Source organism: Anser anser (genome assembly GCF_964211835.1).
Source record: "Anser anser genome assembly, chromosome: 23".
NCBI lineage: Eukaryota > Metazoa > Chordata > Aves > Anseriformes > Anatidae > Anser > Anser anser.
Genome location: NC_139744.1, coordinates 9,156,153 through 9,183,617, shown reverse-complemented (window position 1 = coordinate 9,183,617; position 27,465 = coordinate 9,156,153). Strand labels below are relative to the sequence as shown.

General features: G+C 45.1%; 1 protein-coding gene across 1 annotated transcript; it reads left to right on the top strand.

The window, feature by feature from the left end:
• Positions 1 to 2,260: 2,260 nt before the first annotated feature.
• Positions 2,261 to 7,038, top strand: LOC310885536 (ubiquitin carboxyl-terminal hydrolase 42-like; the record flags this gene model as incomplete). Its single annotated transcript, XM_083809005.1, has 7 exons — positions 2,261 to 2,339; positions 2,500 to 2,602; positions 2,766 to 2,833; positions 2,990 to 3,060; positions 3,595 to 3,677; positions 4,910 to 5,021; positions 5,341 to 7,038. The coding sequence occupies 7 exons, from the start codon at positions 2,261 to 2,263 to the stop codon at positions 5,578 to 5,580; spliced, it is 756 nt and encodes a 251-aa protein (XP_083665131.1). The 3' UTR covers positions 5,581 to 7,038.
• Between the last annotated feature and the right edge of the window lie 20,427 nt (positions 7,039 to 27,465).

The following is a 27,465-nucleotide window of genomic DNA, read 5'->3' as shown; positions in this document are numbered from 1 at the left end:
AACAATGACCATAGTTAACAAGCCCAAATCTTCAAAGTCTAAAAAGCCATCTTCAAGGCGGTCTGGCAAATCCAAGAAACCGAGTACTAAAAAACTGATGTCACGCACCGCAAACTGGGGCCGGATACCACCTGCAGAAGATTCAAGCCGAGTCTCTGTGGCCCAAGGATGTGGAGGTGCTATTTATTGTAGATCCTCTGAAAAATCTAAGCCTTTTGCCCAAAGAGATCTAAGTAAGTGTGCGCTTTATCCTGCCTCTGTTTTCTTCAAAACAAAAGTAGAAAGTGCAGTTCTTACTTGTTGCACTGATAGAGAACGGGACTACTGTGAATAAAGACTTCCAGAGCGATTCTCCTAAGGCAACTGAAGTGACTGACGTTACAGAAATTAATTTTGATATATTTACAGTCGACAGAGAAATATGGGGAGCATTTTGTAATGCACAGATTCATCCATATCTTTTCTGTTTTGCAAAGAAAAGTGTTTGATTGTTGCTATTCACAGGTTCCATTATTCACAGGTTTTTGAATGCTAAGATTGCTCAGGAAAAGATCTGATATTTGTAGGGGTACCGTCATTCCTAGTTATTTGTTTTTACATTGTCCTTGCATTTATTACCATATAATTTCAAGTCTAAGTTTGTGGTTGAAGTTATAATAAGGAAAAAAGCATATAATAAGGAAAAAATTAAAATGGTTGACTAAACTTTTTTTTCCCAAAACGTTGTGTTGACCAGCCAATTTGAATATGGCGGTATTAAAGGTCTCTGCAATAAGTTTTTCTGTTTTGGATTGTAGCTAGTTCCTCTAGGTGCTCCCGCAGAATAGTATTTTTACTATGCCTATATATACTTTATATATTTACTATACCTATATATACTTAATACCTTTCTTAGAAACAAACAAACAAAATCTCTTTTTAAATATAACTTTCTTGCAGTTGTTAATGATGGAATTGCTCCGCCACAAAGGATTCTTTTTCCACCTGAGAAGATACGTATGGATTGGCAAGAAACACAAAGTGTTGGAGTTGGCCTGTACAATCTTGGCAACACGTGTTTTCTTAATGCTACTCTACAGTGTTTGACCTACACCCCCCCACTTGCCAATTACATGCTTTCTCTTGAGCACAGCCAGTCATGTGAGTACTTTCTATCAGTATTTTAAATCTGTTGGATAGCTGTGAAGGTGAAAGAACAGCAGTGATTCTGTGAGACAAACTTACTTGCCTGATTTTACCTGTAGAAGCTGGCTTTGAGCATTGTATTAGCAGCGGGCTCGGAATAGCATATGGAGTGCGTTTAATGCACCATGTGTTTTTTTTGTTTGTTTGTTTGTTTGTTTTTTTAAAAGGATCTTTTCTTGCTTCATGGGAATAATGAAGTGCATTGGACAGTAATGCATTTAATGAACATTTGGCATTTGGGCTATTTGGGCTTCCTGCTGCTAGAAAGGCAATAAAATTTAGGATGTTGGCATCATAGGTCTTTAGTCTGCACAGCCGAGGTTCCATAATGCACTACAATAAAGGGTCTGTTTGTTGTTGAACCAATTAAAAAAAAAAAAAAAAAAAAAAAAAACCTAGAAAGCAATATGAGCTGTTATGAACACGACTAGATTTTTTTGTGGGACTGAATTAAAATCTAGACTGATTTTGTCCTAAATAAAATGTTGTACTATAAAGTAAATGTTGTACTAAACCTGTATGCTTTTTAGGCTGGTATCTTTGTATCGATACCTAGAAATTTAACTGTTTTCTTCCTGTATATAGAAATCGTTTCAGTTAAGAATCCTGTTGAAAAAAGGAGGGCAGAAGTACTATTACATACATTACTGTAATTTTTCCTTTCTCCCAAAGGACTCGTAGCTCTGTATCATGAAGCTCACCTGACAGCACTGTGCTGAAAATAACCCACATTCTCTTAATGCTGTATCATCAACGTCAAATATTCTTTCCTCATACATTTTGCAACCTGTGGAGTTCACATTCCTGTCAGCCTTTACAAACGTGACTTTGCAGTAGTCTTTTAGATTTCTCATCACAAAATGCACTTGAATACAGGCTTAATGGATATTTTTATTCTATAAAGTTGTGTGAAATGAAATGTTAGGAGGCTGTTGGGACAAGGAGAGTGGATATTGTATCTATAGTTTAAATGTTACTTATATGTTTGTTTGTAGTTATGTCTGTTTCGCTAGACTGGGATGCTTTCTTCTTTCACTCTTCAGGTCGTGAACAAGATTTTTGCATGATGTGCACGATGGAGACTCACATTAACCAGGCCCTGCGTTGCACTGTTGATGTCATCGAGCCTACGCGTGTTATCAATAATCTCAGTCGTAAGTGGCTTCAGATGTGTTTCTTTTTCAGCATCTTGTAATCTTCAAATAATTATTTGATGTGTATAAATGGTTTTAACACTATAAAGAAGAGAGATTTTAGAAACAGGAGAATTACTTCATTTTTAAATGAGGTAAATACTATCATCTTCTTATTTAGGAATAGGACAACATTTCCGTTTTGGCAGTCAAGAAGACGCACACGAGTTCTTGCGCTATACTGTTGATGCTATGCAGGAAGTGTGCTTGAATGGAAGCACCAAGTAAGCATAAACAAATTCACTTTTATACGTTCTCTAGCACCTTTTAGGCCTTTATTTACTATCAAAACTGAAAGTCTAGGTCATCCTTGGTTTTCATAAAACTCTTTGAAGAGTTAACTGTGTGCCTTAAATCTTCTGAGGTCTGATTATAATTTATTTCCAGATTGGACAGATCTTCTCAAGCTACCACCACCATTCATCAAATATTTGGAGGATTTCTAAGATCAAGAGGTACTTTTAAAAATATTCCTGTCCTTAGAACTGATCTGTGTCTTTTGTCGGTAGTAAAGCAGTCTGTAGTTTGTCTGAAGTAGTATCTATCGACAACTTGAATGTGGACAGTTAGTCTCCTTCACGTGTTGTTAAGCATTTATATTTTGCTTCCAGTGAAGTGCTTGAATTGCAAAGCAGTTTCGGATACGTATGACGCATTTCTTGATATCACTTTGGATGTAAAGGTAGGAGGTTTTGTAAATATAATTCATGATGTTTAAGTACATGTATAACTTTCTAAATTAAACTTGTTTAACTTAAAAAACCAAACCACGTACAATGTTAAAATATAAGAGCTTGGTGGTGGTTAGAAAGTGGATTGGACTTTGTCCTTCTGTGGAACCCCTGTAAATAGTCTCCACGTCTGCATTGGGTTTAAGGGGAAAGAATTTTATTGCTGCACAAAGTATAATACTGTCACACTTCTTTGTTGTTCTACCTCAATATACATCTAATTGTTAGACTGCTGGATTTGTTGCCAGTATTGATGACAAAGCACACTATAGATGCTGTCTGCGTTACTGGAAAATGATTTGTTTCAAAGTAGAATGACTTCCAGGTGAGGTAAACGCTGAGCATGCTCTTTCTGCCTCCTTCTTGACAGTGCTCATAGTAGATCGCTTAAGTATGTATTAGTCAGGTTCTCTTATAAACTCCTAGTGCGTCTCTGGAATTTTGAATTTACAGTGACTTTACGCTCTTCTTTCTCGCTCCTCTAGGCGGTTTCATCTGTTACCAGAGCTCTAGAACTATTTGTGAAACCTGAAGAGCTGGATGGAGAGAATTGCTATAAATGTAGCGAGTAAGATCATTACTAATTATGTCTTAATACTAGATATTAGTTTTATATATTACATGACTTAGAGCGTAAGTTATCCTTTAACTTCATTTAGAAATAAGGAGACGCAGCTTTGTTGTTGTTGTTGTTGTTGCTTCATTTCGTAGTAGTGGTGAGCTGAAGCAAGGAGCTATGGAGAATGATTTGGAGTGGAAGGCAGCAGCAGGTTCCTGCAGGTCCCAGCGTTCACTGTGAAACAAAGTTAGATTGAGTGTCAGGGAATGTGAGCTGGCTCCGTGGTAATGAATGTTAGCAGCCTGTGCTGGCTCACTAAACAGCGTCTTGCACAGCTCTTGAACTGTGAAACCTGTCGATGTGGACTAATGCCTGAAATGATCTCCCTTAAGCCTAACCCGTGCACAGGGAAAGCCTATTGAGTTCAGGCGCTCTCTGTGCTGATCAATATGTAAGATGTTTCTACGTATGTGAGAAACAATTGAACATTTGCATAAGATGGTTTGGCAAAACAAGCTGTTAGTCAAACATCCCCTCAGAAAAGCACAGAGTGCCCGGCTCAGTTCTGTAGGATTCATGCCTGACCCCTCTAAATGAAAAATGCAGTATCCACTTCTTGTTGTCGGATACTAAGGAAATTAGGGTGTCGAATCAAGAGCGTCCAATAGGTTATTAAAGCAATTTAATCCCAGGTTCGTCTTGGCCTGCGGATCCTAGAAAGCAACATGCAGCGTATTCAGGATTCTCATAAGTGATGTCTGAGGAAGAGAAAGAACTGTAATAGCACCTCACATCTGAATTGCATGGTCTTTCCTTAATGTGCTCTTTGAGGTGTGATCGGTTCAGTCACACTTAAAGCCAGAATTTTCTGTCTTTTTGTGAGCTTAAAAGGAAAGGCCTTGCACATGTACAGTACTTTTTCCATTGCTGATAACTGTTATTAGTCTTATATATAACTCATTTTTAATATTTTTTGTTTATATTTTATAACTCCCTGGTAATACGCTTTCATGAGAGATTCCTGTTCCCGCTGTGCTCTGAGTTGTTGGTAAAACTTACCTTCTTCTCTGTATTAACAAACGTGACATGCAGTGCATGGGTTTATGAAAAGAAAAAACCAAACATATGATGCAAGTAAATATCATTCAAATAGCATAAGCATGCGTGAGACATTAAAAGGAGTTTGTTTTGGGGGCGAAAAAGAAGATGCTTTCAAACACTTGTCTCTGCTTGTTTTTAAGGTGTAAAAAGATGGTTCCTGCATCCAAGAGATTTACCGTACACCGTTCTTCCAACGTTCTCACAATATCACTGAAAAGATTTGCAGATTTCACAGGTGGAAAGATCAACAAGGTATATTAAGAATATACCTTAAGAATATAGAGAAATGGTCTGCTTTTATTTTCATTTTCTCTTTTTTTCATTTTTCTCTTAATATCAGTAAAGTTCCTGCTTGACAAGAAGCATAAACTTTCCTCTGAGAAGGCTAATTCATCAGGAAACAGTTGTCTGCAACTTCTAGTATTAAACGTTGCTTATGGGAAGACTTATTTTTAGTGAATCAAGAGATATATTCATATAATTCCAGTCTCTGTTTTTTGGAAGTGTTTTTCTCTGGCTAGTCTGCGAAGTACTCTGATATAATTTTTCTATCTTCTTGGTCTCTCTTTAGGAGGTAAAATATCCTGAATATTTGGACCTCCGAGCCTACATGTCTCAATCAAGTGGAGAACCACTCCTCTATGCCTTATATGCGGTGCTGGTGCATCATGGAATCAACTGTCGCACAGGACACTATGTATGCTACATGAAGGTAGAAGTCAACATCATTTCTAACAGGGTAAAAGGTTGTGCTGGCAAACCAGTTAAAGTGTTACTAGTAGTACTGTTTCTAGGCAAAAAGATTTTCTGAAATAATCCCAAACTTGAAAATGGGATCTTGTATAAAATCTTAAGCTGTGATTGACTCTCTGCTTAAGAGAGGCCAAACGTGTACCTACTGAGAAGCTAGGTGATAAGTGTTTTTGTACACTTATAAGTGGTCATTTTGTAAAGAGACTGCTGAAAAATCTGAACACTGCTGCTGCAGAACTCTGAATGGGGGGCTAGCAACTGTTTTAACTGATCTGGAATCTTGAGTTTACTTTTCAGTGGACAGGAGGAGAGTCTCTCAAGGCAAACAGAAATAACACCCGATACTCATGTCAACATAAATTTATGCTCAGAGTGTAGGTGTAGGAACAGCGTCGGTATGTATATGGAACATCGGGAGAGGAAACTATATCGGTATTTACAGCTTTTCTACTTCCTTGTCAGAGAGACGTTATCTCCAAATTAGAAATTGATGTATTTTGAATAAGGGCTGGTGGATCGGATTTATTCTTACTAGTGTTAATATTTGCTCTTGAATAGTACTTAATATCTGGTAACGCATCAATCAATCGTCAAAAATAAACTTAAAAATGTGTAAGGCTTATCTCGTTGGTCGATACAAAGACCAAGGTCTTTTCTCTTTTCTCTTTTTTTTTTTTCCCAGTATTGTTTTTCTGTTTTCCTTCTCACTGCAGTCTTGATTTTGTTTCTTGTCCCTTAAGTATGTTTTCAATGTGTTGTTGAAACATTTTCCCTTTCAATCCGAAAAAAGGAGCTGTCACTGGTGTCTGCAAGTTGAAGACTGGAGCTTATCTGAAAATCACTGAGCCCAAGAGCTGTCACCTTAGTCTTCCAATAGGACGGGGATGTCTTCATTTCTCAGTTAAATGCATTTTTCAGGTTTGTGTATTATTTTCTCAGGAACGGAAAGTGTGCGCACAATTTGCCAGTTGTGGGACTAGGAGTTCTCTTATTTCCTGTGCTTTGTTTAACCTGTCTTAAGTTTAATGGATAGCAATCAAGGTGTACTAGAAATCTGAAAACACTTTATGCTTTGTTCTCTCAGTCATTTTGGTATAACAAACTAGCTTATGGTTTAAACCCTCCATTAGGTTAGCATTTTCCCTAAACGTAACAAGTCCCTGTGTGCTACAGGAAGACAGTAACAAAAAATTAAGTATAGATATTCATCCTGTCATTATTCAGCTTCTGCCTATGGACACACAATTACGCTTATTTAAAGCGGTATCCTCTTGAAACCTAATCAGCATGTTAGAAAGGACTTAGTTATCGGCTTTTGTCCTGGAGGGCTGAGGTTTGGTCTGTTTTGTTTTACATTCAGCATTTCCTTTTCTAGCTTCCATTCCCCTGTTGTTTTGCATGAGGAAAACATGCAGCTTTACAAAGTAGAACGGAAAGAGATGCTTTTCAGTCTAACTTTTCAGTTTTTTGTAGGAGTTTTAAATGTGGTGGGTGCAAAACAGCATAAGTACTGCTGCCAAAGTTATATTCAAACAAGTATTTCTTGGAGAAGCAGAAGAAGCCCAGGGAGAAATAAATTTACAAACATGCTCTTCATGCTCTCCTTTCCCAAGATTTCTCTGAGATATATCCCGTAGTCTGTGGGTTTTGAGGTATGTGGTTCCCAGGAGTGAAAAGGAGGGCCAAACAGCTCTCCTCTTGGATCTCAACGTGCCAGGGCTTTAGTGTACTGCCACTTATGGCTCCGCTTTTCACCTGGAAAAAGCGACCTCATGCTGTAAACTGAGGAGCCCTGCAATTGTTCTACTTGTTGTTTTTTTTTTTTTTTTTTTTTTCCCTGCTCGTATAGGCTTAGAAATGTGCTGATGAAACAATAAAAAAGCCAGCTTGGTACATCTCCTTACAAAAAAATAAGTACAAACTTGAGCTCCTGATTGGCTTCATGCTGAACTCTGTGCTGTTCTTGTCGTAATCTTGGTCTCTCAGTAGATAATATGGTTTAATTAAGAATAGAATCATGTGATAAAGAAGATCTCACACTGCAACAAATTCAACATCTCAAATGAAATTTTACATTTTCCGTGATTTTCTTTCTGAGCAGAAGTGTGTAGTATTAAATATATATATATATATATCTGTGATGAAGCCACGGTCGCAGTTACTCAGATATCTTAATAAGCACTTGCAGGAAGATAAATTGCTGCATCTTTTAGCATTATTTAATTGTAGGGTTAGAGACATGTTGATTCAACAGAGCTGTAAAGTTTCTAAGAGGTCACTTTGAAAAATACCAGCTAAATTACTGGCAAGACTGCACCCGTTCTTAAAAACAAACAACCCCCCCAAATCATCTGTTTTCCTCTTACAGGTAACTGAAGTAATCCCCAAAGAAGACAGTTCACTATCCATAGGCAAGTTTTATTTTTAAACATTTTCTACATTTTATACCTAGCCACAACTTAACAACCAGTTAACAGTTGGTGACAATCCTGTTCAGTGTTGAAAATGTCATTCTGGCATAGGAAACAAAGGACTTCATCTTCTTGCTTTACAGCTGAATGTCTTCTACATAATGTTTGGAGAAGTGAAATCTTGCAAGAGGTTTTCAAAAATTCTGCCCGGTTTGGATGATGAAGTAAATTGCCATAGTCAGTAGATTCTGGCACTGACAAGTTCCTTCAAGCTAAAGAGGGAGTGCGATTGTTGCAAAGCATGTCTGTATTTTGAGACAGGGACGACCACAAGTTTTAATCTTAAAATACGACATGGAGGGGAGGCTGGTTGTTCACACATTCTTGCAAACATTAATACAATCTGTCCCATTATCAAGAACAAAATTAGGGACTGAACGGAGGTCTTTCAAATACTAGTGTTGCAAAAATAGACTTTTTATGCTACTAATGTCAAAAGAATCCTGATTGTACTAAACTGTAAGTGTCTCTTCTAGCTGATAAATCAGGAACAGCACAGAAGAAAATGCGTCTGCTCTAATGCTCTTTGGGCTTCGGTGAATTCTCTGGCCAGCAGATGGCGAACTCGCTTTTTCTAAACCAGTCAAAAGTATAGGGAGAAAGTAAATGTCTTGCACACGTTACACAAGTCCAGGGCATTGGGATCACTGGGCTACATGAGTGAAAGAGATGCACCCCAACAGTACCCCACTTAGATACGCTGCTTGAAACATAAGCAGGATAGGAGGGCTGTGCAAAGCAATTTTGGTAAATTGAGAAATTCATGTATTTCATCAAGCCTGAAGATACTAATTAGTTTCATGTGGGGGAAGGTCAGTCTTTCAAAGAAAAGAAAAAACGTCTCTTAAGCAGGATTTTCTGAATGGTGGAATCTAATCTGAAAAAAGGCTACTTCAGCAGGTTATTTATTTATTTATTTATTTTTAACTGTATTGAACCTCTCAAGTAAGCTAGGAGCAGACTAGGAACAACTGAGGACTTGTTAGAGTGTGCCTTTTCACCTGGACTCATGTTACTTTGAATAAATTAACAAGGATAGCTAGTGATAATTTGTGATTTAAGGAAATCCCAGATACGTGAGAGAAAGAGCAGAATTAAAGCAGTTAAATTCCTGCTCTCTCTAATAAGTGCTCTCTCTAGCCAGTTTCTGAACGCTTCTGTTCTGTGGCTAGGATTTGGTCAGCTTGACCACAAGATCACTAGTAAAACAAGGATGCCGTCCAGTCAAACCTTCAAATGAATGTAACTTACCTAAGGTCTACCATTTGCTATCAAAGCAGGTAGCTTTGTCCTAATATTCTGTACAGTTGACCAATTTTAGCACGGAACTGAAATGCAGTCAGTTTAATGGGAGGGCTTTGGAAGCTGCCTTCAACAGTCAGTTCAGCCCTGTAGTCAGAGAGCAGATCAAGCCATGTGCAGGGTTGTGACTTCTCTCTTTAGAAAGAAAACCACTGAGCCAGACAGTTCCATGTTGAGTATCACAACAGGGAATGACATTTCTTCCCTTTGTCTTTCAGATGCAGAGCTTACTGATGGAAGCCTTCAATACTCAGACTAAACCTACCATCAAAACCGACGACCTTTTTACCATCAAAACCAACCATTTTTCCATCAAACCCAACAACTTGGGTTTTGAAACGAAACTGGTAAGCCACAAGTCCTTATTGAATCTATTTTTCAGTGAAAGGGTTTTCTCTGTAACCTGATCATTTAAACTGTTGTGCTTAAAAGAAGGTCACTTGCAAGAGCGGTTATAATCCATGCTAATCCATGCTCCGTGCTGTTCCTTACAGTCAGCACACCAGGTTCCCCCAGTGCGGTAACATGTAAGGGTGGAAGCCTAGGGAACACTCAGGTAATGCTGCTATAGCATACCCTGAAAGCCTCCTCAATGCTCTACAGTTTCTTTAAAATGTGAATGTTAGTTTAATTTTCCTAGTCACTTTAAGCAATTACTCCACAAGACCTTATTGTTCTCCACAACTCCCTCTTAGAGGTTGTAGCAGCGTGGGGGTTGGCCTTTCTCCCAAGCAGCAAGCAACAGGAGAAGAGGAATTGGCCTCAAGTTTCACCCAGGAAGGCATGGGGTGGATATGAGGAAAAAATTCTTCCCTGAAAGGATTGTGAGTCCTTGGAAGAGGCTGCCCAGGGAAGGAGTTGAATCACCGTCCCTGCAGCTCTGCAAAAGACGTGTAGATGTGGTGCTTGGGGACGTGGTTTAGTGGTAGACTTGGCAGGGCTGGGTTAGCGCTTGGACTTGATGACCTCAGAGCTCTTTTCCAGCCTAAAGGATTTGACAATTCTATGGTAATAAGCACAAGTGCTGAGACACAGAGCTGACCAAGCAAACATAGAGACAAGGACAAGACATGAACCATGAGGATTCTTAACAGAAGAGTAGAGAAAGCAGCTAGAAATAGAAGATCTTTTTAGAAGAGAACTTTCCAAGCTAGAGAAAGAGGAAAGCATACGTGTGTAACTTCAAACTTGAACAAGAAAGGAAAAGCATGCTAAACACTGACAAGAAAAACACAAAGAAATATAAACACCAACACTTCAGACTAAAACTTCAAGAATGATTTGGCATTTGTTGTCTTGTTGAGGTTTACGGAAGTTGCCAGAAATATTTTTTTTCTGGGGGTGAATCTGATAAATTATCTTAAATTTAACTGTCACTGACAAACCTGTGAGTCCGAGGAAATAGATACTGAGTGGTGTCCCAGTAGGCAGGAGGGCAGCGGTGGCTGTGTCACCCAGGTGTCACAATGGGCAGCGGTGGCTGTGTCATCCAGGCGTCACAGTGGGGCCGTGACATGGCAGCCCAGTCAGGATAAAAGGCCCCTGGTTGCAGGCAGGCCCCAGTCGGGATGGAAGCCCCTGGCAGCAGGCAGCAGAGGGCAGAGCAGGGCAGGACAGGGAGGTGAGTACGTGATGGAGCAGGGGCTGAAGTGCAGTGCGAGCCTGAATGGTCCAGGAACCAATGTGGGGAGGAGATGCTTGTGTGCTCATCCCAGTGCAGAGATGATGCCTGGGTGCCTGAGAAGGTGCCCGCGGGACTCAGGAGCTGCTTTCTTGCTCGATGGAAGTTCTTGGCTATGGCAAGAAGAATCTGGGTGCTCCCCAGGCTTCTTAGCTGCTGTGTCCAGATACTCCCTGGGTGTGCAGGGAGATGCTTGGTTTCTCCAAGAAGACAGCTGGGTGATGCAGAGATTTTTTTGGATGTCTCAGGAAGATGGATTGGTGATCCTGGCTGGTTCTTGGTGGCTCCAGAGAAATGCTTGAGTGCTATTTGGGGATGCTTGTGTACCCTAGGAGATGTGGTTGTGTGCCCAAGGGAGAGGCTAGTTTGATCCAGGGTAAAGCTGTGTTTCTCCAGGGAGGATTTTGGGTGCTCCAGGGAGATGGTTGGGTGCTTTTTGTGTGATGCTTGGCTCCAGGGAGATGCTGGAGTGCTGTGGGGAGATGCTTAGTTCCTGCTCTTTGGTATCTGTGTCCCCTGGGGGGGTGCGTGCATGAGCACGGGGACATACTTGAATGATCCTGGTAGGTACTTGTGCAGCCCTCAGAAGCTCTTGGGTGCCAAGGGAGGTGCTTCCCATGTCCAGTGGGATGTTTGTGTGCCCCAGGTGGTGTTTTGGTGCCCTGGGGAGATGCTTGGGTTCTCCAGTCAGATGTAGGACTGTGGTGGGAAGGTTCCTGTGTGAGGTGCAATGAGGTGCTTGGGTATTGCAGGGAGGTGCTTCTGTGCTGCAGGGAGATGCTTGGGTGCCTGGGGCAGAGCTTTGTGTGATTAGGGGATAGATTTTTGTGCTCTAAGGTGCAGCCAAACATTCCCCAGACCATTCCCCATCTTGGGAGCACCCAAGCATCTCCCCAGAGCACCCAACCATATTGTACTAGGAGTACCCAAGCAGCTCCCCAGAGTACACGAGCATGTCCAAGGAGCATTCAGGCACCTCCCTAGAGAAGACATGAACCTCCCTAGGGAAAGAACCAGTCTCCCTTGGGAATACAAGCATCTTCCTGGAGCACTCTCCACGACACCCAAGCCTCTCGCCAAGGAACATAAGCACCTCTTGAAATCACCGAGATTTTCCCCAGGGCACACAAGCCTTGTGTTGGAGTAGACAAGCATCTCCCCAGGACACCTAAGCACTACATTCTACCTGTGAGGCATCATCCAAGAGCATTCCAGCACCTTCCAGGAGATCCCAACATCACCCTGAGCTCACAAGGTTCTGCCCGGCTCAGCCAGGCATCTCTCCGGAGCACCCAAGCATCATTGTAGGGCATCCAAACATGACCCTTTTAAGGACCCAAGCATTTTGGGTAGACCTGTGCGGTGCCAGGGGTTGGACTTGATCATCCTTATGGGTCCCTTCCAACTCGGGCTATTCTATGATTCTACGATTCCCCAGCAGCAGCAAAGCATTTCCCCAGGAACACGGCTATTTCCCTGAGGCACACAAGCATAACCCCCCGAGAACGCAAGCATCTTCCTGGAGAACCCACGCATCTCCCCACAGCACTCAGGCACCCCACTGCAGCATTATTGAAACATCTCCCCAGGGAACCCAAGCACATCCCAAGGTACTTTGACATCCGTCCAGAGCTCCCAAGCAAGTTCTTTCAGCATCTCGGTCGTTCAAAAAGCACCTCTGTGAAGCATGCAGAGACCTCTGTGGAGTACCCTAACTTGTCCCTGGGGTAGGAGAGGTAGATACCCAGGATCCCCAAGCATCACTCTGGTACACCCATCACATCCTTGGTACGCAAAAGCACCTCCCCGTGCTGCACAAGCAATTTGCTGAGGCAGCCAAAGATCTCCCCAGAGCACCCAGTCACCTGCGTGGGATATTCAAAAAGCAAAGCGCGGACAGAAAAGCAAAGCAAAAAAGGTCCAAAAATAAAACAAAGCAATGCAATGAATATGTACCTATAAAAAAAAAAAAAAAAAAAGGACAAAAAAACCCAAGGAAAGCAGGGCCAGGAAAAGCAAAGTAAAGCATGTCCAGGAAAGGCAAAGCAGTGCAAGGCAGAGCAAAGAAAAGCAGAGCAGAGAAAGTAAAGCAAAGCCATGGCAGGAATACAAAGCAAAGCAAACCAAAGGAAAGCACGGCCAGAAAAAGAATGGTCAGGAAAGGCAACGCAGAGCAAGGCAAAGCGAAGCAGTGCAAAGCAAAGCAGTGCAAACTTGTACAAGGAAAGTCCCAGCAGTGCCAGGAAACGTATAGCAAAGTAACGAAAGCAGTTGGAGGCAAGGCAAAGCACAGCAGGGGTAGGACAAGCAGAGCAGAGAAGGTAAAACCAAGAGGTGCCAGGAATACGAAGCGAAGCAAGACAAAGGAAAGCGTGGCCGGAAAAAGCATGGCCAGGAAAGGCAACGCAGAGCAAGGCAAAGCAAAGCAGTGCAAACTGGTACAAGGAAAGTCCCAGCTTTGCCAGGAAACGTAGAGCAAAGTAAAGAAAGCAATTGGAGGCAAGGCAAAGCAGAGCAGGGGTAGGAAAAGCAAAGCGGAGCAGAGAAGGTAAAGCAAAGCCGTGGCAGGAATACAAAGCAAAGCAAAACAAAGGAAAGCGTGGCCTGAAAAGCAAAAGAAAACATGGCCAGTGGAGGCAAAGCCGAGCAAGGCAAAGCAAAGCCCTGCTAGGGAAAAGAATGCGGCATAAGGAAAAGAAATGACAAGCAGGGCCAGGCAAAGCAAAGCGCGGCCAGGAAAACCAAAGCAAAGAGGTCCAAAAATAAAACAAAGCAATGCAATGAATGTGTAACTATATTAAAAAAACAAACAAACAAACAAAAAAAATGCAAAAAAAAGACCAAGCAAAGCAGGGCCAGGAAAAGCAAAGTAAAGCGTGTCCAGGAAAGGCAAAGCAGTGCAAGGCAGAGCAAAGCAAAGGAAAGTAGCACAAGGAAAAGCAAAGCAGTACCAGGAAATGTAGAGCAAAAGAAAGAAAGCAGTTAGAGGAGGCAAGGCAAAGCACAGCAGGCGTAGGAAAAGCAAAGCAGAGCAGAGAAGGTAAAGCAAAGCCGTGGCAGGAATACAAAGCGAAGCAAAACAAAGGAAAGCGTGGCCTGAAAAAGCATGGCCCGGAAAGGCAACCCAGAGCAAGGCAAAGCAAAGCAGTGCAAACTGGTACAAGGAAAGTCTCAGCAGTGCCAGGAAACGTAGAGCAAAGTAAAGAAAGCAGTTTGAGGCGAGGCAAAGCACAGCAGGGGTAGGAAAAGCAAAGCAGAGCAGAGAAGGTAAAGCAAAGCCGTGGCAGGAATACAAAGCAAAGCAAAACAAAGGAAAGCGTGGCCTGAAAAACAAAAGAAAACATGGCCAGTGGAGGCAAAGCAGAGCAAGACACAGCAAAGCAAAGCAAAGTGAAGTAGCACGAGGAAAAGCAAAGCATTGCCAGGAAAGACAAAGCAAACAAAGCAAAGCAAAGCAATCTGAGGCAAAGCACAGCAGGGGCAGGAACAGCAGAGGAAAGTAGAGAAGGAAAACCAAAAGTGTGCCCGGAAGAGCAGAGCAGAGCAAAGCAAAGCAGAGCAAGGAAAAAGAAAGAGAAGCGAAGCAAATGTAAGGAGCTGGAGGGCAGCCCTCCTGCCGGTTCCCAGTGTCTGCGGGGCAAAGACCGCAAGGCCCTCATGCCGGGTAGAGCTGGCGGCCAGACTCGGACGGTGGCTGTACCCTGCTCGCCCGCTCCCCGGCCTCCCTGACACCTCATAGTCCGCCGTGACAGCGGGCAAGAACCATGTCTTGCTTTACCTGGTTTTATCTTTATTTATTTACTTATTTATTGTTGGCTTCCATCCAATGTAGTTGTGGGAATCATGTAGTTACTTACCGTCGTTGAAAACCTCACCCAACGCCGTCCCCAGACGAATAGCAGTGGGGCCCGCCTAGCGGCAGGCCACACGGCTGGAGCCACAGAACTGACCATGTCGGGTGGCCGGGCCTGCTGCCCCCACCCTCGAGTTGCGAGGGGACAGTGTCCGGGCTGCGGGGAAGCCCAGCTGTGTGTCTGAGGGTTTATGCGTTCCGAAATATACCGATAGCCTCATCGGCAAAATCGTCGGGACGGTCTGCAAAGGAAGCCTAGCGCAGCACAGGAGAGCAGAGAAATGAAGAGGAAAGCAGAGCAAGGCAAAGCAAAGCAGTGCAAACTGGTACAAGGAAAGTCCCAGCAGTGCCAGGAAACGTAGAGCAAAGTAAAGAAAGCAGTTGGAGGCAAGGCAAAGCAGAGCAGAGAAAGTAAAGCCTAGAGGTGCCAGGAATACAAAGCGAAGCAAAGCAAGACAAAGGAAAGCGTGGCCTGAAAAAGCAAAAGAAAACATGGCCAGTGGAGGCAAAGCAGTGCAAGGCAAAGCAAAGCAGTGCAAACTTGTACAAGGAAAGTCCCAGCAGGGCCAGGAAACGTAGAGCAAAGTAACGAAAGCAGTTTGAGGCAAGGCAAAGCACAGCAGGGGTAGGAAAAGCAGAGCAGAGAAAGTAAAACCAAGAGGCGCCAGGAATACAAAGCGAAGCAAGACAAAGGAAAGCGTGGCCTGAAAAAGCATGGCCAGGAAAGGCAACGCAGAGCAAGGCAAAGCAAAGCAGTGCAAACTCGTACAAGGAAAGTCCCAGCAGGGCCAGGAAACGTAGAGCAACGTAAAGAAAACAGTTTGAGGCAAGGCAAAGCAGAACAGAGAAAGTAAAACCTAGAGGTGCCAGGAATACAAAGCGAAGTGAAGCAAGACAAAGGAAAGCGTGGCCTGAAAAAGCAAAAGAAAACATGGCCAGTGGAGGCAAAGCAGTGCAAGGCAAAGCAAAGCAGTGCAAACTTGTACAAGGAAAGTCCCAGCAGTGCCAGGAAACGTATAGCAAAGTAACGAAAGCAGTTTGAGGCAAGGCAAAGCAGAGCAGGGGTAGGAAAAGCAGAGCAGAGCAGGGAAAGTAAAACCAAGAGGTGCCAGGAATACGAAGCGAAGCAAGACAAAGGAAAGCGTGGCCCGAAAAAGCATGGCCAGGAAAGGCAACGCAGAGCAAGGCAAAGCAAAGCAGTGCAAACTTGTACAAGGAAAGTCCCAGCAGTTGCAGGAAACGTAGAGCAAAGTAAAGAAAGCAGTTGGAGGCAAGGCAAAGCAGAGCAGGGGTAGGAAAAGCAAAGCGGAGCAGAGAAGGTAAAGCAAAGCCGTGGCAGGAATACAAAGCAAAGCAAAACAAAGGAAAGCGTGGCCTGAAAAGCAAAAGAAAACATGGCCAGTGGAGGCAAAGCCGAGCAAGGCAAAGCAAAGCCCTGCTAGGGAAAAGAATGCGGCATAAGGAAAAGAAATGACAAGCAGGGCCAGGCAAAGCAAAGCGCGGCCAGGAAAACCAAAGCAAAGAGGTCCAAAAATAAAACAAAGCAATGCAATGAATGTGTAACTATATTAAAAAAACAAACAAACAAACAAAAAAAATGCAAAAAAAAGACCAAGCAAAGCAGGGCCAGGAAAAGCAAAGTAAAGCGTGTCCAGGAAAGGCAAAGCAGTGCAAGGCAGAGCAAAGCAAAGGAAAGTAGCACAAGGAAAAGCAAAGCAGTACCAGGAAATGTAGAGCAAAAGAAAGAAAGCAGTTAGAGGAGGCAAGGCAAAGCACAGCAGGCGTAGGAAAAGCAAAGCAGAGCAGAGAAGGTAAAGCAAAGCCATGGCAGGAATACAAAGCGAAGCAAAACAAAGGAAAGCATGTCCTGAAAAAATATGGCCCGGAAAGGCAACGCAGAGCAAGGCAAAGCAAAGCAGTGCAAACTCGTACAAGGAAAGTCCCAGCAGTGCCAGGAAACGTAGAGCAAAGTAAAGAAAGCAGTTGGAGGCAAGGCAAAGCAGAGCAGAGAAAGTAAAGCCTAGAGGTGCCAGGAATACAAAGCGAAGCGAAGCAAGACAAAGGAAAGCATGGCCTGATAAAGCAAAAGAAAACATGGCCAGTGGAGGCAAAGCAGTGCAAGGCAAAGCAAAGCAGTTCAAACTTGTACAAGGAAAGTCCCAGCAGGGCCAGGAAACGTAGAGCAAAGTAACGAAAGCAGTTTGAGGCAAGGCAAAGCACAGCAGGGGTAGGACAAGCAGAGCAGAGAAAGTAAAACCAAGAGGCACCAGGAATACAAAGCGAAGCAAGACAAAGGAAAGCGTGGCCTGAAAAAGCATGGCCAGGAAAGGCAACGCAGAGCAAGGCAAAGCGAAGCAGTGCAAACTTGTACAAGGAAAGTCCCAGCAGTGCCAGGAAACATAGAGCAAAGTAAAGAAAGCAGTTTGAGGAGGCAAGACAAAGCACAGCAGGGGTAGGAAAAGCAAAGCAGAGCAGAGAAGGTAAAGCAAAGCCGTGGCAAGTATACGAAGCAAAGGAAAACAAAGGAAAGCGTGGCCGGAAAAAGCATGGCCAGGAAAAGCAAAGCGCGGCGAGGAAAACCAAAGCCAAAAGGTCCAAAAATAAAACAAAGCAATGCAATGAATATGTATCTAAAGTAGAAAAAATAAAATAAAATAAAATAAAAGGCAAAAAAAACCAACAAGCAAAGCAGGGCCAGGAAAAGCAAAGTAAAGCGTGTCCAGGAAAGGCAAAGCAGTGCAAGGCAGAGCAAAGCAAAGGAAAGTAGCACAAGGAAAAGCAAAGCAGTGCTAGGAAATGTAGAGCAAAAGAAAGAAAGCAGTTTGAGGAGGCAAGGCAAAGCACAGCAGGGGTAGGAAAAGAAAGCAACGTAGAGAAGGAAAAGCAAAGCAGTGCCAGGAATACAAAGCAAAGCAAAACAAAGGAAAGCATGGCCTGAAAAAGCATGGCCCGGAAAGGCAACGCAGAGCAAGGCAAAGCGAAGCAGTGCAAACTCGTACAAGGAAAGTCCCAGCAGTGCCAGGAAACGTAGAGCAAAGTAAAGAAAGCAGTTTGAGGCAAGGCAAAGCACAGCAGGGGTAGGAAAAGCAAAGCAGAGCAGAGAAGGTAAAGCAAAGCCGTGGCAGGAATACGAAGCAAAGGAAAACAAAGGAAAGCATGGCCTGAAAAAGCATGGCCAGGAAAGGCAAAGCAGAGCAAGGCAAAGCAAAGCAGTGCAAACTCGTACAAGGAAAGTCCCAGCAGGGCCAGGAAACGTAGAGCAAAGTAACGAAAGCAGTTTGAGGCGAGGCAAAGCAGAGCAGAGAAAGTAAAACCAAGAGGTGCCAGGAATACAAAGCGAAGTGAAGCAAGACAAAGGAAAGCATGGCCTGAAAAAGCATGGCCAGGAAAAGCAAAGCGCGGCCAGGAAGACCAAAGCAAAAAGGTCCAAAAATAAAACAAAGCAATGCAATGAAAATGTATCTATATTAAAATAAAACAAACAAACAAACAAACAAACAAAACAAAAAAACGCAAAAAAAAGACCAAGCAAAGCAGGGCCAGGAAAAGCAAAGAAAAGCGTGTCCAGGAAAGGCAAAGCGGTGCAAGGCAGAGCAAAGCAAAGGAAAGTAGCACAAGGAAAAGCAAAGCAGGGCCAGGAAATGTAGAGCAAAAGAAAGAAAGCAGTTTGAGGAGGCAAGGCAAAGCACAGCAGGGGTAGGAAAAGAAAGCAACGTAGAGAAGGAAAAGCAAAGCAGTGCCAGGAATACAAAGCAAAGCAAAACAGAGGAAAGCATGGCCTGAAAAAGCATGGCCCGGAAAGACAACGCAGAGCAAGGCAAAGCGAAGCAGTGCAAACTCGTACAAGGAAAGTCCCAGCAGGGCCGGGAAACTTAGAGCAAAGTAAAGAAAGCAGTTTGAGGTGAGACAAAGCACAGCAGGGGTAGGAAAAGCAAAGCAGAGCAGAGAAGGTAAAGCAAAGCCGTGGCAGGAATACGAAGCAAAGGAAAACAAAGGAAAGCATGGCCTGAAAAAGCATGGCCAGGAAAGGCAAAGCAGAGCAATGCAAAGCAAAGCAGTGCAAACTCGTACAAGGAAAGTCCCAGCAGGGCCAGGAAACGTAGAGCAAAGTAACGAAAGCAGTTTGAGGCGAGGCAAAGCAGAGCAGAGAAAGTAAAACCAAGAGGTGCCAGGAATACAAAGCGAAGTGAAGCAAGACAAAGGAAAGCATGGCCTGAAAAAGCAGGGTCAGGAAAAGCAAACCGCGGCCAGGAAGACCAAAGCAAAAAGGTCCAAAAATAAAACAAAGCAATGCAATGAAAATGTATCTATATTAAAATTAAACAAACAAACAAACAAACAAACAAAACAAAAAAACGCAAAAAAAAGACCAAGCAAAGCAGGGCCAGGAAAAGCAAAGAAAAGCGTGTCCAGGAAAGGCAAAGCGGTGCAAGGCAGAGCAAAGCAAAGGAAAGTAGCACAAGGAAAAGCAAAGCAGGGCCAGGAAATGTAGAGCAAAAGAAAGAAAGCAGTTTGAGGAGGCAAGGCAAAGCACAGCAGGGGTAGGAAAAACAGAGCAGAGCAGAGAAAGTAAAACCAAGAGGTGCCTGGAATAAAAAGCAAAGCAAAACAAAGGAAAGTGTGGCTGGAAAAAGCACGGCCAGGAAAGGCAAAGCAGAGCAAGGCAAAGCAAAGCAGTGCAAACTCGTACAAGGAAAGTCCCAGCAGGGCCAGGAAACGTAGAGCAAAGTAACGAAAGCAGTTGGAGGCAAGGCAAAGCAGAGCAGAGAAAGTAAAACCTAGAGGTGCCAGGAATACAAAGCGAAGCGAAGCAAGACAAAGGAAAGCATGGCCTGAAAAAGCAAAAGAAAACATGGCCAGTGGAGGCAAAGCAGAGCAAGGCAAAGCAAAGCAGTGCAAACTCGTACAAGGAAAGTCCCAGCAGGGCCAGGAAACGTAGAGCAAAGTAAAGAAAGCAGTTTGAGGCAAGGCAAAGCACAGCAGGGGTAGGAAATGCAAAGCAGAGCAGAGAAGGTAAAACCAAGAGGTGCCAGGAATACGAAGCAAAGGAAAACAAAGGAAAGCATGGCCTGAAAAAGCATGGCCAGGAAAGGCAACGCAGAGCAAGGCAAAGCAAAGCAGTGCAAACTCGTACAAGGAAAGTCCCAGCAGTGCCAGGAAACGTAGAGCAAAGTAACGAAAGCAGTTTGAGGCAAGGCAAAGCACAGCAGGGGTAGGAAAAGCAAAGCAGAGCAGAGAAGGTAAAGCAAAGCCGTGGCAGGAATACAAAGCAAAGCAAAACAAAGGAAAGCGTGGCCTGAAAAACAAAAGAAAACATGGCCAGTGGAGGCAAAGCAGAGCAAGACAAAGCAAAGCAAAGCAAAGCGAAGTAGCACGAGGAAAAGCAAAGCATTGCCAGGAAAGACAAAGCAAACAAAGCAAAGCAAAGCAATCTGAGGCAAAGCACAGCAGGGGCAGGAACAGCAGAGGAAAGTAGAGAAGGAAAACCAAAAGTGTGCCCGGAAGAGCAGAGCAGAGCAAAGCAAAGCAGAGCAAGGAAAAAGAAAGAGAAGCGAAGCAAATGTAAGGAGCTGGCGGCCAGCCCTCCTGCCGGTTCCCAGTGTCTGCGGGGCAAAGACCGCAAGGCCCTCATGCCGGGTAGAGCTGGCGGCCAGACTCGGACGGTGGCTGTACCCTGCTCGCCCGCTCCCCGGCCTCCCTGACACCTCATAGTCCGCCGTGACAGCGGGCAAGAACCATGTCTTGCTTTACCTGGTTTTATCTTTATTTATTTATTTATTTATTTATTTATTGTTGGCTTCCATCCAATGTAGTTGTGGGAATCATGTAGTTACTTACCGTCGTTGAAAACCTCACCCAACGCCGTCCCCAGACGAATAGCAGTGGGGCCCGCCTAGCGGCAGGCCACACGGCTGGAGCCACAGAACTGACCATGTCGGGTGGCCGGGCCTGCTGCCCCCACCCTCGAGTTGCGAGGGGACAGTGTCCGGGCTGCGGGGAGGCCCAGCTGTGTGTCTGAGGGTTTATGCGTTCCGAAATATACCGATAGCCTCATCGGCAAAATCGTCGGGACGGTCTGCAAAGGAAGCCTAGCGCAGCACAGGAGAGCAGAGAAATGAAGAGGAAAGCAGAGCAAGGCAAAGCAAAGCAGTGCAAACTGGTACAAGGAAAGTCCCAGCAGTGCCAGGAAACGTAGAGCAAAGTAAAGAAAGCAGTTGGAGGCAAGGCAAAGCAGAGCAGAGAAAGTAAAGCCTAGAGGTGCCAGGAATACAAAGCGAAGCAAAGCAAGACAAAGGAAAGCGTGGCCTGAAAAAGCAAAAGAAAACATGGCCAGTGGAGGCAAAGCAGTGCAAGGCAAAGCAAAGCAGTGCAAACTTGTACAAGGAAAGTCCCAGCAGGGCCAGGAAACGTAGAGCAAAGTAACGAAAGCAGTTTGAGGCAAGGCAAAGCACAGCAGGGGTAGGAAAAGCAGAGCAGAGAAAGTAAAACCAAGAGGCGCCAGGAATACAAAGCGAAGCAAGACAAAGGAAAGCGTGGCCTGAAAAAGCATGGCCAGGAAAGGCAACGCAGAGCAAGGCAAAGCAAAGCAGTGCAAACTCGTACAAGGAAAGTCCCAGCAGGGCCAGGAAACGTAGAGCAACGTAAAGAAAACAGTTTGAGGCAAGGCAAAGCAGAACAGAGAAAGTAAAACCTAGAGGTGCCAGGAATACAAAGCGAAGTGAAGCAAGACAAAGGAAAGCGTGGCCTGAAAAAGCAAAAGAAAACATGGCCAGTGGAGGCAAAGCAGTGCAAGGCAAAGCAAAGCAGTGCAAACTTGTACAAGGAAAGTCCCAGCAGGGCCAGGAAACGTATAGCAAAGTAACGAAAGCAGTTTGAGGCAAGGCAAAGCAGAGCAGGGGTAGGAAAAGCAGAGCAGAGCAGGGAAAGTAAAACCAAGAGGTGCCAGGAATACGAAGCGAAGCAAGACAAAGGAAAGCGTGGCCGGAAAAAGCATGGCCAGGAAAGGCAACGCAGAGCAAGGCAAAGCAAAGCAGTGCAAACTTGTACAAGGAAAGTCCCAGCAGTGCCAGGAAACGTAGAGCAAAGTAAAGAAAGCAGTTTGAGGCGAGGCAAAGCACATCAGCGGTAGGACAAGCAGAGCAGAGCAGAGAAGGTAAAACCAAGAGGTGCCAGGAATACGAAGCGAAGCAAGACAAAGGAAAGCGTGGCCTGAAAAAGCATGGCCAGGAAAGGCAACGCAGAGCAAGGCAAAGCAAAGCAGTGCAAACTCGTACAAGGAAAGTCCCAGCAGGGCCAGGAAACGTAGAGCAACGTAAAGAAAACAGTTTGAGGCAAGGCAAAGCAGAACAGAGAAAGTAAAACCTAGAGGTGCCAGGAATACAAAGCGAAGTGAAGCAAGACAAAGGAAAGCGTGGCCTGAAAAAGCAAAAGAAAACATGGCCAGTGGAGGCAAAGCAGTGCAAGGCAAAGCAAAGCAGTGCAAACTTGTACAAGGAAAGTCCCAGCAGGGCCAGGAAACGTATAGCAAAGTAACGAAAGCAGTTTGAGGCAAGGCAAAGCAGAGCAGGGGTAGGAAAAGCAGAGCAGAGCAGGGAAAGTAAAACCAAGAGGTGCCAGGAATACGAAGCGAAGCAAGACAAAGGAAAGCGTGGCCGGAAAAAGCATGGCCAGGAAAGGCAACGCAGAGCAAGGCAAAGCAAAGCAGTGCAAACTTGTACAAGGAAAGTCCCAGCAGTGCCAGGAAACGTAGAGCAAAGTAAAGAAAGCAGTTTGAGGCGAGGCAAAGCACATCAGCGGTAGGACAAGCAGAGCAGAGCAGAGAAGGTAAAACCAAGAGGTGCCAGGAATACGAAGCGAAGCAAGACAAAGGAAAGCGTGGCCGGAAAAAGCATGGCCAGGAAAGGCAACGCAGAGCAAGGCAAAGCAAAGCAGTGCAAACTCGTACAAGGAAAGTCCCAGCAGGGCCAGGAAACGTAGAGCAAAGTAAAGAAAGCAGTTGGAGGCAAGGCAAAGCAGAGCAGGGGTAGGAAAAGCAAAGCGGAGCAGAGAAGGTAAAGCAAAGCCGTGGCAGGAATACAAAGCAAAGCAAAACAAAGGAAAGCGTGGCCTGAAAAGCAAAAGAAAACATGGCCAGTGGAGGCAAAGCCGAGCAAGGCAAAGCAAAGCCCTGCTAGGGAAAAGAATGCGGCATAAGGAAAAGAAATGACAAGCAGGGCCAGGCAAAGCAAAGCGCGGCCAGGAAAACCAAAGCAAAGAGGTCCAAAAATAAAAAAAAGCAATGCAATGAATGTGTAACTATATTAAAAAAACAAACAAACAAACAAAAAAAATGCAAAAAAAAGACCAAGCAAAGCAGGGCCAGGAAAAGCAAAGTAAAGCGTGTCCAGGAAAGGCAAAGCAGTGCAAGGCAGAGCAAAGCAAAGGAAAGTAGCACAAGGAAAAGCAAAGCAGTACCAGGAAATGTAGAGCAAAAGAAAGAAAGCAGTTAGAGGAGGCAAGGCAAAGCACAGCAGGCGTAGGAAAAGCAAAGCAGAGCAGAGAAGGTAAAGCAAAGCCGTGGCAGGAATACAAAGCGAAGCAAAACAAAGGAAAGCGTGGCCTGAAAAAGCATGGCCCGGAAAGGCAACCCAGAGCAAGGCAAAGCAAAGCAGTGCAAACTGGTACAAGGAAAGTCTCAGCAGTGCCAGGAAACGTAGAGCAAAGTAAAGAAAGCAGTTTGAGGCGAGGCAAAGCACAGCAGGGGTAGGAAAAGCAAAGCAGAGCAGAGAAGGTAAAGCAAAGCCGTGGCAGGAATACAAAGCAAAGCAAAACAAAGGAAAGCGTGGCCTGAAAAACAAAAGAAAACATGGCCAGTGGAGGCAAAGCCGAGCAAGGCAAAGCAAAGCCCTGCTAGGGAAAAGAATGCGGCATAAGGAAAAGAAATGACAAGCAGGGCCAGGCAAAGCAAAGCGCGGCCAGGAAAACCAAAGCAAAGAGGTCCAAAAATAAAAAAAAGCAATGCAATGAATGTGTAACTATATTAAAAAAACAAACAAACAAACAAAAAAAATGCAAAAAAAAGACCAAGCAAAGCAGGGCCAGGAAAAGCAAAGTAAAGCGTGTCCAGGAAAGGCAAAGCAGTGCAAGGCAGAGCAAAGCAAAGGAAAGTAGCACAAGGAAAAGCAAAGCAGTACCAGGAAATGTAGAGCAAAAGAAAGAAAGCAGTTAGAGGAGGCAAGGCAAAGCACAGCAGGCGTAGGAAAAGCAAAGCAGAGCAGAGAAGGTAAAGCAAAGCCGTGGCAGGAATACAAAGCGAAGCAAAACAAAGGAAAGCGTGGCCTGAAAAAGCATGGCCCGGAAAGGCAACCCAGAGCAAGGCAAAGCAAAGCAGTGCAAACTGGTACAAGGAAAGTCTCAGCAGTGCCAGGAAACGTAGAGCAAAGTAAAGAAAGCAGTTTGAGGCGAGGCAAAGCACAGCAGGGGTAGGAAAAGCAAAGCAGAGCAGAGAAGGTAAAGCAAAGCCGTGGCAGGAATACAAAGCAAAGCAAAACAAAGGAAAGCGTGGCCTGAAAAACAAAAGAAAACATGGCCAGTGGAGGCAAAGCAGAGCAAGACAAAGCAAAGCAAAGCAAAGCGAAGTAGCACGAGGAAAAGCAAAGCATTGCCAGGAAAGACAAAGCAAACAAAGCAAAGCAAAGCAATCTGAGGCAAAGCACAGCAGGGGCAGGAACAGCAGAGGAAAGTAGAGAAGGAAAACCAAAAGTGTGCCCGGAAGAGCAGAGCAGAGCAAAGCAAAGCAGAGCAAGGAAAAAGAAAGAGAAGCGAAGCAAATGTAAGGAGCTGGCGGCCAGCCCTCCTGCCGGTTCCCAGTGTCTGCGGGGCAAAGACCGCAAGGCCCTCATGCCGGGTAGAGCTGGCGGCCAGACTCGGACGGTGGCTGTACCCTGCTCGCCCGCTCCCCGGCCTCCCTGACACCTCATAGTCCGCCGTGACAGCGGGCAAGAACCATGTCTTGCTTTACCTGGTTTTATCTTTATTTATTTATTTATTTATTTATTTATTGTTGGCTTCCATCCAATGTAGTTGTGGGAATCATGTAGTTACTTACCGTCGTTGAAAACCTCACCCAACGCCGTCCCCAGACGAATAGCAGTGGGGCCCGCCTAGCGGCAGGCCACACGGCTGGGGCCACAGAACTGACCATGTCGGGTGGCCGGGCCTGCTGCCCCCACCCTCGAGTTGCGAGGGGACAGTGTCCGGGCTGCGGGGAGGCCAAGCTGTGTGTGTGAGGGTTTATGCGTTCCGAAATATACCGATAGCCTCATCGGCAAAATCGTCGGGACGGTCTGCAAAGGAAGCCTAGCGCAGCACAGGAGAGCAGAGAAATGAAGAGGAAAGCAGAGCAAGGCAAAGCAAAGCAGTGCAAACTGGTACAAGGAAAGTCCCAGCAGTGCCAGGAAACGTAGAGCAGAGTAAAGAAAGCAGTTGGAGGCAAGGCAAAGCAGAGCAGAGAAAGTAAAGCCTAGAGGTGCCAGGAATACAAAGCGAAGCGAAGCAAGACAAAGGAAAGCGTGGCCTGAAAAAGCAAAAGAAAACATGGCCAGTGGAGGCAAAGCAGTGCAAGGCAAAGCAAAGCAGTGCAAACTTGTACAAGCAAAGTCCCAGCAGGGCCAGGAAACGCAGAGCAAAGTAAAGAAAGCAGTTTGAGGCAAGGCAAAGCACAGCAGGGGTAGGAAAAGCAGAGCAGAGAAAGTAAAACCAAGAGGCGCCAGGAATACAAAGCGAAGCAAGACAAAGGAAAGCGTGGCCTGAAAAAGCATGGCCAGGAAAGGCAACGCAGAGCAAGGCAAAGCAAAGCAGTGCAAACTTGTACAAGGAAAGTCCCAGCAGTGCCAGGAAACGTAGAGCAAAGTAAAGAAAGCAGTTTGAGGCGAGGCAAAGCACATCAGCGGTAGGACAAGCAGAGCAGAGCAGAGAAGGTAAAACCAAGAGGTGCCAGGAATACGAAGCGAAGCAAGACAAAGGAAAGCGTGGCCCGAAAAAGCATGGCCAGGAAAGGCAACGCAGAGCAAGGCAAAGCAAAGCAGTGCAAACTTGTACAAGGAAAGTCCCAGCAGTGCCAGGAAACGTAGAGCAAAGTAAAGAAAGCAGTTGGAGGCAAGGCAAAGCAGAGCAGGGGTAGGAAAAGCAAAGCGGAGCAGAGAAGGTAAAGCAAAGCCGTGGCAGGAATACAAAGCAAAGCAAAACAAAGGAAAGCGTGGCCTGAAAAGCAAAAGAAAACATGGCCAGTGGAGGCAAAGCCGAGCAAGGCAAAGCAAAGCCCTGCTAGGGAAAAGAATGCGGCATAAGGAAAAGAAATGACAAGCAGGGCCAGGCAAAGCAAAGCGCGGCCAGGAAAACCAAAGCAAAGAGGTCCAAAAATAAAAAAAAGCAATGCAATGAATGTGCAACTATATTAAAAAACAAACAAACAAACAAAAAAAATGCAAAAAAAAGACCAAGCAAAGCAGGGCCAGGAAAAGCAAAGTAAAGCGTGTCCAGGAAAGGCAAAGCAGTGCAAGGCAGAGCAAAGCAAAGGAAAGTAGCACAAGGAAAAGCAAAGCAGTACCAGGAAATGTAGAGCAAAAGAAAGAAAGCAGTTAGAGGAGGCAAGGCAAAGCACAGCAGGCGTAGGAAAAGCAAAGCAGAGCAGAGAAGGTAAAGCAAAGCCGTGGCAGGAATACAAAGCGAAGCAAAACAAAGGAAAGCGTGGCCTGAAAAAGCATGGCCCGGAAAGGCAACCCAGAGCAAGGCAAAGCAAAGCAGTGCAAACTGGTACAAGGAAAGTCTCAGCAGTGCCAGGAAACGTAGAGCAAAGTAAAGAAAGCAGTTTGAGGCGAGGCAAAGCACAGCAGGGGTAGGAAAAGCAAAGCAGAGCAGAGAAGGTAAAGCAAAGCCGTGGCAGGAATACAAAGCAAAGCAAAACAAAGGAAAGCGTGGCCTGAAAAACAAAAGAAAACATGGCCAGTGGAGGCAAAGCAGAGCAAGACAAAGCAAAGCAAAGCAAAGTGAAGTAGCACGAGGAAAAGCAAAGCATTGCCAGGAAAGACAAAGCAAACAAAGCAAAGCAAAGCAATCTGAGGCAAAGCAGAGCAGGGGCAGGAACAGCAGAGGAAAGTAGAGAAGGAAAACCAAAAGTGTGCCCGGAAGAGCAGAGCAGAGCAAAGCAAAGCAGAGCAAGGAAAAAGAAAGAGAAGCGAAGCAAATGTAAGGAGCTGGCGGCCAGCCCTCCTGCCGGTTCCCAGTGTCTGCGGGGCAAAGACCGCAAGGCCCTCATGCCGGGTAGAGCTGGCGGCCAGACTCGGACGGTGGCTGTACCCTGCTCGCCCGCTCCCCGGCCTCCCTGACACCTCATAGTCCGCCGTGACAGCGGGCAAGAACCATGTCTTGCTTTACCTGGTTTTATCTTTATTTATTTATTTATTTATTTATTTATTGTTGGCTTCCATCCAATGTAGTTGTGGGAATCATGTAGTTACTTACCGTCGTTGAAAACCTCACCCAACGCCGTCCCCAGACGAATAGCAGTGGGGCCCGCCTAGCGGCAGGCCACACGGCTGGGGCCACAGAACTGACCATGTCGGGTGGCCGGGCCTGCTGCCCCCACCCTCGAGTTGC